The following is a 15,508-nucleotide window of genomic DNA, read 5'->3' as shown; positions in this document are numbered from 1 at the left end:
ATATATATATATATCTATATTTATTATAGTTTTTAAGGGTATAAAATTGTTAAATTAATGTATATAATTATTACAGTATTTTTTTAAGATTATAAAATTATTAAAATAATATTCTGCTTATCGTGTATTGTGTTACCCATGTGTATACCCGAATCAACCCGTTATCTTAACAGGTGCTTATCGGGTTATCCAATAATGACCCGATTCGTTATCGTGTCGACCCGAACACTTGTTAATTTCGTATCATATCGTGTCGGATTATCGGGTCGTGTCAGAAATTGCCAGTCTAATTGACGGTCAATGCCTACTTCTCTGGGTCGTCCACCTTTATATCAATTTTTATAAATAGTAAACAAATATATAAAGTGTAGAAACTAGAAAGGGTAAATCCCGCCCACGATATGAAAAAAAATTCAAGTTGGCGCCATTGCTGAGGTCACTGAAACCCTCGATTCTCTTCACAGCGACTGCGAGAGGAGAGCAGCTAACCAGTGGACTCCACACTCAACCATGGCGGAGCCAAGCACTCTCATGGACATCGACGAAGATGACAATTCATCTCTAAAAACCAGCAACAACAAAGGCAAAAACGTCGCCGTCGCTGCCCCTTCCCACGGCAAAGCCACGCCGTGGGTCGAGAAGTACCGCCCTCATTCCCTCGCGGACGTCGCTGCTCACCGCGACATTGTCGACACCAGTAAGCAATTCCTTCTTCCCATGATTGTTGGTATCAAGTGTTGGAACTTTTTAGGGTTTATGTTGATTTTGCTTTTTCGGTTTCTCTCTACTATAATTAGTTACTGTAGTGTTTGGTTGGCGAGAAAATCTGGGAATAAAAGATGTTGATTTGTGTGTATACATTCGTATGCATGAATATATTTCAGAGATGGAGAAATTATAGAAAAGCAGCCCGGTTTCCCTTTTAATTTTCCCCTGCTTGCCATGAATGTAAAGAGAGCCTAGGGTTTCGGCTTGATTTTCCTAATGTTTCGGTTTTCGGCATGAGCTGCAGCAATTATGGGAGTCTATCATTTTCGATAATCTTAGTGCTATATGTAGTTATCATTCATTTTTAATTGTTAAAGTTATACATTCACTCATATGTTTTTTTGGTGGGGTGAATAGTTGATAGGCTCACTAGTGAGAACCGATTGCCACACCTCCTATTGTATGGTCCTCCTGGAACTGGCAAAACTTCAACGATACTTGCTGTGGCACGCAAGCTGTATGGAGCACAGTACCACAATATGATTTTGGAGTTGAATGCATCCGATGACAGGGGGATCGATGTTGTGCGACAACAGATTCAAGATTTTGCTAGCACGCAGAGTTTCTCGTTTGGGTAAGACTTCAATTTGTTATCATCATTTTGTTAATGTCTATCTTGATCGGAAAAGAATCAATAGAAAAGAAAGAATCGGAATTGATCGATATATTTCTCGAAACAAACGAAAAGGAAACAAAAGACAAAACATAAATCGTGGATCAACTAAGCCCTCTCGGGGACTTGTTTAAGAATAAGAAAGAGGAATCCCATGTAAATACCATGGAATAAGGTTTGATCCTATTCATGGGGATTCCGTAAAAATTCCATTCCAAAAAGAGAAAGTTTGAAAGAATTGGGATTTTTTCGAGATTGGATGTAGTTACTAATTCATGATCTGACATGTACAAAATGAAAACTTCATTCTCGATTCTACAAGATTTTTTATGAAAGCCTTTCATTTGCTTCTCTTCGATGGAAGTTTTATTTTCCCAGAATGTATCCTTATTTTTGGCCTAAGTCTCTAGCCAACATTTAGATCCGGCTTTACCCAAACTTTTATGGTTCACCCCAACATTCCCCACTTGTCCGACTGTTGCTGAGCAGTTTTTGGATATCAAACGGACCTCCCCAAAGGTAATTTTAATGTGGTTTCACTGCAGCACCTTCTGCTCTAGCTAATTGTCTTTTGGAATCAGTTTTGCTACAGCACTTGCTGCTCTAGCTAATTGTCAACCCTTTCCAAGTGTGATTTCTATGTTATGTATGGCCGTGCCTAAGGGCATATCGGTTGAAGTAGATTCTTCTTTTTGATCAATCAAAACCCCTTCCCAAACTGTACAAGCTTCTTCCAAATTTTAATGTGGCCGATTTCCCCTCTTCGCTACAGCACCTGCTGCTCTAGCTAATTGTCCACCCTTTCTAAGTGTGATTTCTATGTTATGTATGGCCGTGCCTAAGGGCATATTGCCTAAGGGCATATCGGTTGAAGTAGACTCTTCTTTTTGATCAATCAAAACCCCTTCCCAAATTGTACAAGCTTCTTTCAAAGCATACGGCTTTCTGGATGTAGATGATGATATCTATACAGATGGATCTTATATATATCGTATAATTCTTATATATATCATATAATGAAGTACCACATGAGTGGATGTATAGGAATCAAAATATGCCAAATAACTCATGTTATGCTTTTCTATGTTTCACTATCATTCTAATTTTCTGAAAGGTAACTATCTCAGTTTCATATATAAATTGATATAGAATATTTGAAAAAGACCTTCCTTCATAAGAAGGAAAAGACTTACTATCATTGGGATCTAATGCTACACCGCTGCACAATACCTTAGGGGATCATGACATAAGCAAGCAGTTCTTATTGTATCGGACCAAAACCTCGTGAATTGATCTTTACGGCACTTCTTCTATCAATTAGATCCTTTATCCATAGAATAAAGTATCTAGGCATACCTATTTCTTCATATTTCGACTTTTATGAAGTTTATTTCTTTGTTATAGCTGATAAAAATCATTGTTTTGAACGATACATATGTAGAAAGCCTACCCTTTGTTTCTAGTATTTATTAATGAATTTGTTCCTTCTTTCCTTTTTTTATTTCTATAGTGGAGATAGTCGCACTTAATGACAGATCACGGCCATTTTAATGAGTGTGTGACTTGGTATAAATGATCCTATGGAGAGTACAGAGAATGGGTCTGTCATCTTGATAGAGATGGTTTTACTTCGTCGGATATTCATTCTAGTATCTGGAGCACGGAATATATGAAATTGATTACTATTAGAACTACGTTTCATACTTAATAGTCAGACCTCGTGTCCGGACTTCAAAAAAAAATTCTAAGAGTTAGAAGTTATAAATAGAAATATTTTCGGTGATATCTGGGTTTGGCCTGCTGGTTGTTTTCCAGCTCTAATGAATGTATCTCCCTTCTAAGACTTCAGACCCCCAAAGATGGCTATGCATCGTGATCTTATTTGATTCCAATTTCTGTGTGTTGTATAACAATTAGCCTTGTAATCAAAACTTATAGTCTGACTATGTCTGTTTAGGGGTGAGAGTGCAAAGTCATCTGTCAAAATGGTCTTGCTGGATGAGGCAGATGCTATGACAAAGGATGCTCAATTTGCTTTGCGAAGAGGTATAAATTGTTTTAATGCAGTAGGTTTTGTCAGTTCGAAGTTTTGATACTCAATTTGCTTTGCGAAGAGGTATAAATTGTTTTAATGCAGTAGGTTTTGTCAGTTCGAAGTTATTTCACTGATACTTATTTCTTCTGTACTTTTGTTTTGGTGCAGTGATTGAGAAATACACAAAGAACACTAGGTTCTCACTAATCTGCAATCATGTCAACAAGATTATTCCAGCATTACAATCCAGATGTACTCGTTTTCGATTTGCTCCACTAGAGGAGTTTCATGTCTCGGAGAGACTTAAACATGTTATAGAGGCTGAAGGGTAAGCACTGTTCTCTTACCAGCAATTTTTTCCCTGTATATTGATTTGAAATGCTTCAAGAACAATGAAATATTCTAAACATGTCATTGGGTAGCCAAGGCGAATAAAATTATAGAACTGTGGTTCACTAGTAAGCATTATGGTCGTAGCTTTTGATGCCTGGCTTCAGTCAGAAATATATTGATAAGTTGACATTTATTGATTGGACTAGGCTTGATGTGCCTGCGAGTGGTTTAGTGGCAGTTGTACGGCTTAGCAATGGTGACATGAGAAAGGCTTTGAACATTTTGCAGGTTATAATCTCTACTCAGATGTTACATTTGTCTTTTTCACTTTCTCTTTTGCTGTTCAAAATCTGTGTGTCAATGTATTGATTCATAAAATGGCGGGATAGAGAAATAACCCTTTTTTACTTGATGCCTTCAGATGAGCATTGTAAATAGTCTCCAATATTAGGACTCTAGAAGTAAAATATATTTTAGCAGAAATTCAAATTACTTGTCCCATGGATTTGAATTTTTTATTTTTTATTTTTAAATTCACAAATAGATCTTGACGTCATTCCTATTTCAATGTACGCAGTCAACTCATATGGCTTCACAGCAGATAACTGAAGAAGCAGTATATCTTTGCACAGGAAATCCATTGCCCAAAGATATTGAGCAAATGTCTTACTGGCTTTTGAACGAATCATTTGCTGAGAGTTTCAAAAGTATTCAACCGTCTTATTTATTTATGTACTTATAATTCTATTCTCAAGGCAGGAACAGTATGTCACTGGGAAGAGTTATTTAGTATTTACTTTGCACACTTCATGTATTGCAGCAATATCTGATATGAAAGCAAGAAAAGGATTGGCTTTGATAGATATTGTAAGAGAAGTGACCATGTAAGTGTTACACATTTTTCTACATTTTCTCGTGTCATTTTGTTTGCTTCATCTCTCACCTACACTGCTTTCTTTGAACAGGTTCGTTTTTAAGATTCAGATGCCAGCAGATGTTCGCGTTCAGTTGATTAACGATTTAGCTGACATAGAGTAAGTATTTTGGTCTTGCACTGTTTTCATTTGCTTATTGTTTTCTTCATTATGGACTCTACAAATTAGGCGGCCAAGTTCATTGCAACATGGTACTGGCCGTACTTGGTCACAACATAATAAACAATAGCGTGCATTGGTTTTGTTCAGAAAAGTGGAGAAGGAAATAATGCGTTTGCGGAAATTACTTGCCAATATATGATACCGAAGATTGTTATTTTGTTCAATTTGCAAATTGACTGTTAAAACTTGAAAACTGGAACTGGCTATAAGCTGAATTTACACTAATCAGTATTTATACGTTTGCAGGTACAGGTTGACCTTTGGGTGCAACGATAAGTTGCAACTCGGATCACTGATAGCCACTTTCACAAAAGCTCGATCTGCACTTGTTGCTGCTGCGAAGTAATTGTGCTCGTCTAATATGCAGGTTTTGGTCCATTACTCCGTTAATGCAAACGTCAGGAGGATGTCAGGATGTTATATAACCTTGTGTCTAGTTTTCAAACTTCAGTAGAATCCTGGGAAACCATTGAGAGCTGTTGTGTTTATGGTTGCGAATCTGGACATGAGTAAGCGTCAAACATGTCCCGAGCACGAGCACGAGCACGAGTATAATGTCGAACTAATTCTCAAACCGTATGCGTACGAGAAATTCAAACTCCAATCTTATTAAAATCTTCGAGTTGCTAGCACCTACAGGCTGACCTGTACAAACTTCTATTCAACTTTTAGATTCCCTTAAAACGTGGGAACGCGTTTCCACTTATCAAATTTAATTTACAATTACCTGAAGCAGCTTAAATATTTCAAACTACAAAACTGGACCTTCAAAACACAAAAACTAATTACAAGCAAGCCAGCCTCCTTTTCCCCATTTGGATCGTCAATCCGGCATTCCCGGCTTTATGAGGAGACTGCGCCGCACCAGACTTCAGTACTCGTTCATGTTTCTTCGTCAGCCATTCTGTTTGACCAGATAATCTCGATCTCTAGTGTACGGGAAGACCCATCCTTGTTGCTGTCATGATTTAGACTGAACAATCCACTGTATACTCCTTCACTAACGACTTTGTCAATTTGGATCGTCACTCTTCCCAGATTTGTCTGAGAAACAAAAGAAAAACACAAGGCTCACCAACCACCATCACGAAATGAAAAGCAAAAATAGCGGTGGGGTGTAACTAATTAGCGCACCAATGGCTGCTATCAAGGCAGGAAAGTTTACTGATCATATGTGTAAGATTTAAACCAGAGTTATCGCCCATTCATCATTGTTTGCTGAGATTTAAACCCACCCTATTAAAACTATACGTCAACAATCAAAAGCCTAACAGGAAACAAGAGCATTTAACTTCGTTCTCATCAGTCGAGCACAAACGATTCATGATAATTAAAAATTAAATAACAAAATCGAATGAATAACTCATCCTGCTTGCGATTTGCAAATCTAAAATGAAAAGTTATTACCTTTCCGAAGGTATTTTTGCTTTTGCAAATGATATGGAGTTTCTGTCCCTTTGGAGGCACATCAAATGCCCACGTAAAGCCTTCTTTCCACTCAGGAGAGGTACTGTGGCTCACTACCTAATGTCGAAACAACATTGTGTATAACATAAAGCTGTAAGCATAGAGAGGATAATAAAGCATCACAAATTATATGCACAACATGGGACTTCTTTATCAAAGGATTTGAAACAGTAGAGTTGTTGTCAAATGCACTATGCTCACTCTTTCTATTTATAAATAGACAAATAAAATAAAATTTTGGTTCAAAGAAAAATAATAATCGGTAAATCTTCACAAAACCAATATACGGTAGGGAACCTGCAGGCATTGCTATGTTATCAAAATTCTATTGCAGATTTTAGATGCTGCAAAGTCATCGCAGTAGCAATAGTATAAATTTATTTTCATACACAATCAGTGCTAATCCCTTGAGAGCCAAACCCAGGGGGTCCCTGGTAATTATCCAATATCCAGTATTTATGGGATTAAGGGTACCGTATGCCCCTAAGATTTGTCAGGTCCTCTAAAGAGGCTTCAACCACACCTCATAAATGGAGGAAAAGAATGAAAAGAAGAACAAAGATTTAATACATGTAAGTTATGCAATAGACAGTTTCTTTTTTTTCATGTTGTACATAACTAGTCTATGGAACCATTACCTTGGTTTGTCGAGGAGGGCCATTGCCTATTGTCAATCGACAAAAAGCATTTGTGCCTCCCATGGCCTGTTTAAGGTTGTTCCCCCGCTTAATTGTAACCGTCAAACAACCTGGTAAGCAATGCAACAGGCTGTCTGCTCTCTCATGGAAACTTGGAGGACAGGTTTTCATGAGCATTTGTAGGATGGGAATGGCTTCAGCAGCAATCACAGCCTGAGACTTTGCAATATCTATTGGCATAGTTGACCAAGAATGTCTCAACAGGGAAAGGGTGTCCAAAACAACATCCTGAGCCGTGTCACTACCAGATTTAAGAATTCCGATCAAATTGGGAATGCAGAGAGTTGCTGCTTCAGAAATATGGAGCTTTGGGAAGTTGACGAATATCATATGTAAGGCTCTCAAGACCTCTTCATTAATAGTTGCTGAGGACCACAACTCTCTCTCCAATGCAGCTGCAAGACACGGCATTGGATCCAGAAAGTCAACAGAAGAAAGAAATAAAGGGAAGTTGATGAATATCATATGTCAGTCTTTTAGTTTATAGGGGAAAAATCAGCATTCGAAACCAAATAATGATGCAAACGTGAATTACCTGTCAAAGATCTGATAAGTTCATTTGATACATACTCTTGGAGTGTATGATTAGAAAACAAAAATTTGATAAGCAATGCTGCCTGCCCAGCAGTTTCTGCATTGGGAGACAGTAGTAGTTCTTGAATAATCAGTATGCCCCCTGCTTCTGCGACAGCTCGCCTATTAGTTCGGCTGTTCATGACGAAGTTTTGCAATGCACAAATTGACACCATTTTCATCTCTTCTGTTGGCTGTTCTTCAAGCAAGCTTACCAATGCACGACACGCAGAAACGGAATCTCTGGCTCTCGCAAGCCCTTCATGTTGGGAAAGGTCTCCAAGAGCAAGAGCAGCAAGAAGTTTTCCAGACTCTGATTTGGTTTGTGGATGCAACAGATACTGTGATAGCGGTGCTATTGCATACTTAGAGACCTTCATTTGTCGTATCCTGACATTGTTAAATAGAGCTTCAAGTAATCTTCCAGATGCTTCTTCGCATTGATGAGACCGTAAAAGGTCCAACAAGGCTTCTACAGCACCACCATCAGTCATCTGTTCAGCACTTAAATTATCACTCCTTTCATGAACAAGCAAAGCATTGAGGGCCACCGTGATGGTGCTGTCCACTGTTGAATGCAACATTTTAACAAGAACCACCACAGGAACCTTAAAATAGTATTCAGCGTTGAAGTGCAGAACATTTGAGAGAACTAAAGCAGCTGATTCCCACAGGGCATGAGGTGGCTGAGGGTCATCTTGAATAATAACCTTTCCAAGCTCAAATATACCACCAGCATCAGCAACTGCCTTTGGCCAGCTTGTGGAGATTATTTCCAATGCCTTTACCGCTGTCTGCTGTAAGTTTAATATTCCAATTCCTGCAAGCTGAACAAGTGGAACAACTGCATTTTTTGTTGTAATATCTAGCTGAAAATGTTCTTGTGCAAGAAGATGAGATAGCAATTCTGTGCCAAGCTGCTGAATGGCTTGAGATGGGGATTCCAGAAATGAAATAAGAGGCTCGATCACTTGGCTAGGTGTAAGCTTTAACGTTGCAAGGCTCTGTGGCTTCTCCAAAATATTTACTAGTGCTTGTAATGCACTGTGCTGTCCCCATAAACTGAAATCTGGATGTTGTAAAACTATAAAAAGAGGTTCTACAATTTGTGCAGCAGCCAAACTTCTAGCAATTGCATTACTGTTTGTTAAAATGCGGAACAATTCAGCTATGGAAGAGCATAATGAACTGGGTGCAACAGGTAGTAGTTCAAGACATTTATCAATGATTCCAGCATTGACCATATCCAATTTGCATGGGGTCCGGTCTTTCCCCAACTTTACGAGAGAACAGACACTGGCCTCAATGAGCTGCATGCTTGTTCCAGAAACTAATCCAACAAGGAGATCCACAACATTATAGGCCATTGCAAGCTCCACCCGGTGTTCATCATCCAACAATTTTTCAAAAGCACAAACTCCAGCTTCTACAGCTGTAGTAGCATCAGAATGCATCAGTGATATAAGGGGCTCTATGCATTCTGAGGCAATTGGATTTCCTCTGACTTCAGTATTATCAAACAAAGTATAACAGAGTTGTGCAGCAGTTCTCTTTAATTCCAAGGATGAAGCAGAAGACAGTATTTTGTACAAACTCTCCATTGGATTTCCCTCCACATCAGTCAACAAAGCTGCTTTAGAAGAATTTCCTGAAGTCAACTTTATTAACGCAATGAGGGCAGCCTCTTGTTCACTCTCTGATGCAGCATTAAGCATGTCAACCAAAGGCTGAATTGAGTGCCTGGCTAAATCAGAATCTCTAATGTTCTCAGCACCAAATAGTTCATGAAGAGCTCTGGCAGCACTATATCTTGCATTTCTTGAACCCAGTCGCAAAACAGCTATGAGTTGATTCAATGAACTAGCTGATGCTTCATATCGAATGAGATCAGGATTGCTAAATAATATTCTGAATAATTCAGTTATTGTGGCTTCGGTGGAGTCTTGTGGACTTAGAGACAGGTACTTTGTCAGAGCATCCAGAGCTCCAGCTTCACCCACAATTAACTTATTTGTATCACTTCCATTGGCAATACGAGTCAAGAGTTTAACAGCAATTGGAGGGGCACCGGGCCGTTCTGGCATTGGTCTCAAGAGATCCACCAAGAGAGGTATAGATTTACGTGCTGTTGATCCAACTCTTATGTCTTCAAAATCAAAAAGGCACTCCAAAACAACTTGATCAGGATTTCGCACCAGAGAAAACTCTTCTGATAAAGTAACAAGGTTAGGCACGTCGGACTCTACATAACCAATAAGAGTTATCAATCCAGCAACAGCACCTGAATTTGCAAGGGCAAGAATTATTCCTTTACTACCATTATAAACAAGAGTGGCCATTGACTGGGCAGCAAAGAACCTATCAATCATCTCATCCGATTTCAAAAGAAGAGCAAGTGAAGGAATGATGCGCATTGTTACAGGTGACAGAACAACATTTGCATCTTCGAACAGAATAGCCAGGACCAGGGCACTAATCCATATACCTTCTGTATCCTCATATTCTGCCTGTTCATAAAGATGACCAATCTAGTAAGCTACAAAAATTTATATTTCAAATATCTGTACCAAAAAGTATCTAAACATGGAACTACAACTATGAAGCTAAATACTTTATACCTGTGGATTGGAAGTGTAACCTGCAAGCTTTTCAGATAGAACCTCAAGACCACCAGCTTCCATAATGGTGAGTTTGCTCTTGGCATGAAAGGAACCAATTATGCATAGCAACCACAAGGCAACAGTACCCCCCAAAACAATGGCTGGATCAGGGACATCAAACTCATCGCCTTCGTGGAATGCAGTTCTTTCAATAAAACCTCTAGGAGTTCTGACTTCAATTTCTGGAAAGGAGCAGCTAGACTTTCGCTTCACCATGTCCACTAAAGCATATGTTAATGGTTCCAAATATCCTGACACATCAAGTACTTCGAGTGCCTTCTGTTTGTGCTCTTTTGCTGCACAAATAAGTAATGCAGCTCCTCCAACTCTGATTTCTAGACTAGATGAGTTCATTACCCTGTTAGCTAGTGAACCAAGAGATCTTGATCTTTCAATCAATAGATCACCAAGCACAACTGGCTGCTCACCACAAAGCCTAGACAAAATTTCTATTGCCTTATCCTGAAGCGGGGGAGGCCCTTCAGCCAGGCAGCGAACAAGAGGTTCTAAGCTTGATGGAACTTCAGCAAGGGCAGACCATGGAGGGTAAGTGAAGTTCACGCCCTGTTTTGTTCTAGCCAAAAGGGAAACTACTTCTAAAGCATCTGCAGCATCAGTCCCATCCAAATCCAATGCATTTAAGGAATCAACAATAGCAAGCATAGCAAAACGACACTGAGCATTTCCTGTGAGCACATCACCAATTGGAAAATGCTTCAGCAATTGATGAAGCGCACGGGATGCATTCTTCTTACCTTCTGAAGTTCCATCACCCAGTACTCTTATCAAAGCTGAAACAACATCTTCTGCCAGGGCTTCTGCAGCAATCTGGGGATCAGAGAGAAGATTGGCAAGTGCGGCAACTGCAATTTCAACAGCATCAATGGAAGAAGTTTTAGCAAGTCTGATAAGGGGTTTGACATCACCTTCTGCAATATAAGACATCTTGCTTCTTGGTTTGGTCTTCGTAGGACGGGACAGAGCACCCAATGCTCGAGCTGATTGTGTTGCAACACCTTGTGTGTTGCTGGTCAATAGCTTCATGCAAGGATGCACGATCTCATCAGTTGCAAGAGTATCACAAATATCTTGTCTTGTGCTGAATAGATCAGCTAGGACAGAAGCAGCATACTCTTGAGTTTCTTCATTTGATGAATTGAGAACCTGGACAAGAGACCTCAGCCCTTTATTTGCTGCTGAACCTTTATGCACAAGATCCTTGTGTGAGGCCATTATGAGAGCATGACCCAATACCCTGATAGTGTGGGCCTTTGAGCTTGGAGAGTCACCGAGGAGCAAAGCTAACAACTGATTAATGGTGGCAGAATCAGCTGTCCGGACAAGCTTTGTGAGTGCCTTGGCTGATGCTTCTTGTCCTCTTGACCCACCACTTTTTAGAAGCCATAAAAATGCTGGGATGGCTCCTGCACTTTCAACACATGCACGAATATCTTCACTGTGACAGCACAAATTCCACAACACATGAGCGGCATCCTCTTTTGCCTTCTGAGAACCCGTCTCTAATAACTGTACCAGAGGAGGAATCCCACCGGCAGCAGTAATAGCCCACTTGCTGTCATCAACTTGGTCAGTTAAGATGGCCAGCAACTGAACAGCATATTCTTGATGCTGCTCACTGGATAACCCCAACAGTGAAATAAGTAACTGAATTCCTTCTCTTTTGCCAATGGACTCCCATATGCCAACACCATCACAGCATAAGCTTGTCAAAGAGGGTATAAGATACTCTTGCACGTCAACAGCAGCCATTGTTATAAGTCCAATGAGCACCTTCTTTGCTTGTGCATGATTGAGCCAACTGGAGAGATAGTTGTTGCCATATAGACTAGCCATGGCCTCAAGGACACGCTCTTGAACAAGCTTATTGTCCCGAGGCTTTAGCAGCTTTACAAGAATATCCTCTATCTTTGTTACATTAACAGATTCCTGATCCGCACCAGAATTGTGCTCAAAGACCATCAGTGCGTATGCAAGAGCTCCAATAATATCAGCAACCGGGGCAGCTAGGCGAGGTGACTGTGAAAGTTCTCCAAGATACAAAATTAAAGCAGACATCCCGCCACAAATATTTGCTAAAGCCCGTGTGGCATGGTCTTGAAGAGCCTGCCCACACTCACCCTGCATGCACTCTTTAGATGGAGCAACTATAGCCCCAATTAGAACTGGAAGACCATCTGCATTCACAATAGCTTTTTTAGCCCCAGTTGACTTTGAAGAAAGGGCTTCCAGAGCATCAGCAGCACTAGCACGAACAGAAACATCATTTTCCTGACCCACAAGCCAAAGCAAAGCTTTGACAGCTCCAGAATCTATTACTTTGGGGATGCTATCACTGAAAGCCAACATAAGACGGGCCAAAAGGGAGGCAGCATTGGACTGGGCAGCAGCATTGTCAGAAGACAGAAGACCCACAATGATATCTACTCCACCAGCCTCAAGTGTTGCTCTCCAGTAACCATCCTTGTCACCACAAAGATTTCTCAAAGCCCCTGTCACAAAACCTTCAACCACTTTGTCCTGCTTGCTCTTCGGATTGAGTTGATTCCACAAGTTTGGTACTACACCTTCTGTAATAAATATTTTTATGCCTACATGATCATCTGAAAGCCCACCAGAGGAAACTTCGTATATAGCTTCTGCTGCTGCCTTCCTAGCCTCAATTGATTCAGACTTCAAAAGTGAGAGTAAAGCAGGGATGCATCCGCCTAGAAGTACTTTAAGACGCAAGTCTTCATCTTTACACAGGACACTCAAAGTTGCAGCCACATTAACTTTTGCTGCAGGGGTGCCGTTCCTGAGAATGCTTATGAACAATGGCATTGCCTGGGAATGCGAACCAATAATTGTTCTTGCATCCTTTCTTGCTTTGGAAATACCTAGCAAACGTGCTGTAATAAGTTCTTTTTCTTTCGGTGTAGACATGCTGGCATGTAGTTGCTCGACAAATTGAGCAACTCTTGCCATTGTACCTTCTTCATCATCCATTGCTGGTTCCCTTAAAACCCTGGGTGAAACATGAACCATTTGAATATATTGCAAAGGAATAATCAACAATTGTGCAACTAAAGAGTTTAAAGATGATTCGATTTTGTTTCTCCAGCTTATTTATAAAAATTGGGATAAAATAAAAAATACAAAACTTCAGGAGCACTCAAGTAAAATTTATCAGTGCTTCATTCATTTTCTGAACTATCAAAGACCAATTTGTCACCACAGTTAAAGAGACCAAGCAAATAGAACATGTCTAACCTAGACTGTGAAGTAGAAGAAGATAAGGATCGCAGTTCAGGGGAGGGAGACTTTGATATTTGCACCGTATGCCACCTTCATATTTCTCCTTGCCCACCTGAAAATTAAAATATTTTAATTGTTCATCAAATGAAACAACCTTAAAATTGGGTGACCTGAAGCTGCAAATACTTGACACTATTTCATCAAAACTATGGTAATGGTTTGTTTTTTTAATACGGAAAAATACATCTAATGACTTTTAACACAACCTAAAAACAACTATAAGGTTTTTAGTTTCATTCTATATATATTTTTGCTCTCTTCTTCCCTCTCCTCTCCTTCCTTTCATCTCTATTCCCTCTGTTTGATTTTTATCCCTATTGAAAAGCACGAAAAAGAAAATCATCATGGCCCTTAAAGATCACAACCAAATTATAAAAAAGGTACTCTGCCCAACAAGAAAATTTTCAAAAACCAGATAAATACGAAACAAATACAACTTATGGAGATCAAAGAAAAATACCTCAGTCTACCAATAATGCAAATGTCAAAGAACTCCCCTCCTTCCGACTATCCTAAAACCCAGTTTCTCTGCTTAAGTAGCATCACATCATCACCTCACCATCCAATCCCAGCTTTCCTTCAACACAAACACATATACTTTACAAACACACTAACACTGTTCAAAAAGGTACAATGCTACAGTGCAACCCCACACAATGCAAACTGACTTCCCACTCCAAATCGAACCCAACACTCTGCACACCAAAAAACAATCCAAAATTGAACCAAATGATCAGATCTTCATGCCCACAAATCACAGTTAGCAAAATTTACTAATTGGATTAACTAAAATTCAGTACAAACAACGTAACTAATAGCAAATTTACAGAAACACAAGCATTAAATACAATTAAGGACAAGTTCCAAGATCAGATCACAGCAGCATCACAGAATCTAGGGCAACAAAATCGTCCATTTGCAAATCAAATTTTACACAAATTGTTCGAAACAAAAATGCGTAAAATTGTGATTCCCGAAACAAAACTACCTGGAAATAGATTCAGTGCCCTCAAACGACCTGGACGCGGGAGCTACGCGAAGAAGGAAGAAGAAGCCGACGGAGAGAGAGTGAGTGTGGAAATGGAGGGAGCACAGAGTGACAGAGAGAGAGTCTTGAGTCTTTTCGTTTCCTTTCCATGTTTGTGCATTTTTGGTTTTTTCTTTTTTTTCTTTGTCCTGTCTGTCTTTTTACCCAATTTTTTTCGATTTGTAGATAGATTATTTTTAGTTACGCTGTTTGAAATTTTTTTAATTAAACTCAAAAATTATTATTTTATTTTCTGAAATTTAAAATTTGTTTAACTTTGATTTGTGGATTTTTTTTTCCTAAAACTTATATATCGTCTCCTAAAATATATGTGGAACTCAACACCCAATAAAACTATGTCAATATGTAATACATTTTATTATAAATTTCATTATGCGTTAACATTTAGCAATCAAAGAATATTTAACTCCTAAAAATTTAAGGCCCGTTTACTTATTAGTAATGGGAAGTTAACAAATCAAATATCTTCGAAATGAGAAAAAGTAAAGCAAAGGAATTGGATAAACACCTCCCTCTAGTTAATCAAATTCTTGAAATTGGGTTATTTTCATAATGAATTTTAGGTAATCAAATTACAGGCAAGTAAACACAAGAAAAATCATGAAAGGAACCTATTCCTGCTTTTTCATTCGCATTACTAATAAGTAAACGAGCCTTTATATCATCTTCAACAGTTTCTACAAATACAAATTTGTTGGACCATATGGCAATTTCAATTTGAAAACTAAAATTTGTTACAATTTTGCTCCAACATATTCAACAAATCTTAGTATTTGTTTACTATTTTCCATTATGTGAGCTTTTTTTTAATATTTTAACTTTGAAAAAAAAAAAGTTGAGAAAGACTAATTATCTCTATTAATTAATAAAACACTTATTATCAACAAAAATCTTATGAAAT

General features: G+C 38.9%; 2 protein-coding genes across 4 annotated transcripts; one reads left to right on the top strand and one right to left on the bottom strand.

Moving 5' to 3' along the window:
- The first annotated feature begins 375 nt into the window (after window positions 1-375).
- Window positions 376-5,478, top strand: LOC103967506 (replication factor C subunit 3). Its single transcript, XM_048575132.1, has 9 exons — window positions 376-697; window positions 1,126-1,342; window positions 3,339-3,427; window positions 3,585-3,744; window positions 3,956-4,037; window positions 4,327-4,456; window positions 4,570-4,633; window positions 4,715-4,783; window positions 5,093-5,478. The coding sequence occupies exons 1-9, from the start codon at window positions 511-513 to the stop codon at window positions 5,190-5,192; spliced, it is 1,098 nt and encodes a 365-aa protein (XP_048431089.1). The 5' UTR covers window positions 376-510; the 3' UTR covers window positions 5,193-5,478.
- On the bottom strand, window positions 5,430-14,727 carry LOC125472958 (protein CELLULOSE SYNTHASE INTERACTIVE 3-like). 3 transcript variants are annotated; one of them, XM_048575128.1, is made up of 8 exons: window positions 14,548-14,727; window positions 14,020-14,254; window positions 13,515-13,611; window positions 10,203-13,269; window positions 7,547-10,091; window positions 6,952-7,406; window positions 6,254-6,370; window positions 5,430-5,890 (listed from the first exon to the last, which is right to left on the bottom strand). In XM_048575128.1, the coding sequence occupies exons 4-8, from the start codon at window positions 13,248-13,250 to the stop codon at window positions 5,729-5,731; spliced, it is 6,327 nt and encodes a 2,108-aa protein (XP_048431085.1). In that variant the 5' UTR covers window positions 13,251-13,269; window positions 13,515-13,611; window positions 14,020-14,254; window positions 14,548-14,727; the 3' UTR covers window positions 5,430-5,728. The 3 variants fall into 3 exon arrangements, with proteins under 3 accessions (XP_048431085.1, XP_048431087.1, XP_048431088.1); XM_048575130.1 differs by lacking the exon at window positions 14,548-14,727 and adding an exon at window positions 14,408-14,511; XM_048575131.1 differs by lacking the exon at window positions 14,020-14,254.
- Window positions 14,728-15,508: the final 781 nt, after the last annotated feature.

This window comes from the organism of the source record quoted next, unplaced genomic scaffold (assembly GCF_019419815.1).
Source record: "Pyrus x bretschneideri cultivar Hongxiangsu unplaced genomic scaffold, Pyrus_bretschneideri_v1 Contig78, whole genome shotgun sequence".
Taxonomy (NCBI): domain Eukaryota; kingdom Viridiplantae; phylum Streptophyta; class Magnoliopsida; order Rosales; family Rosaceae; genus Pyrus; species Pyrus x bretschneideri.
Note: the sequence above shows the minus strand (reverse complement) of the source record. Positions and strands in the feature narration are given on the sequence as shown.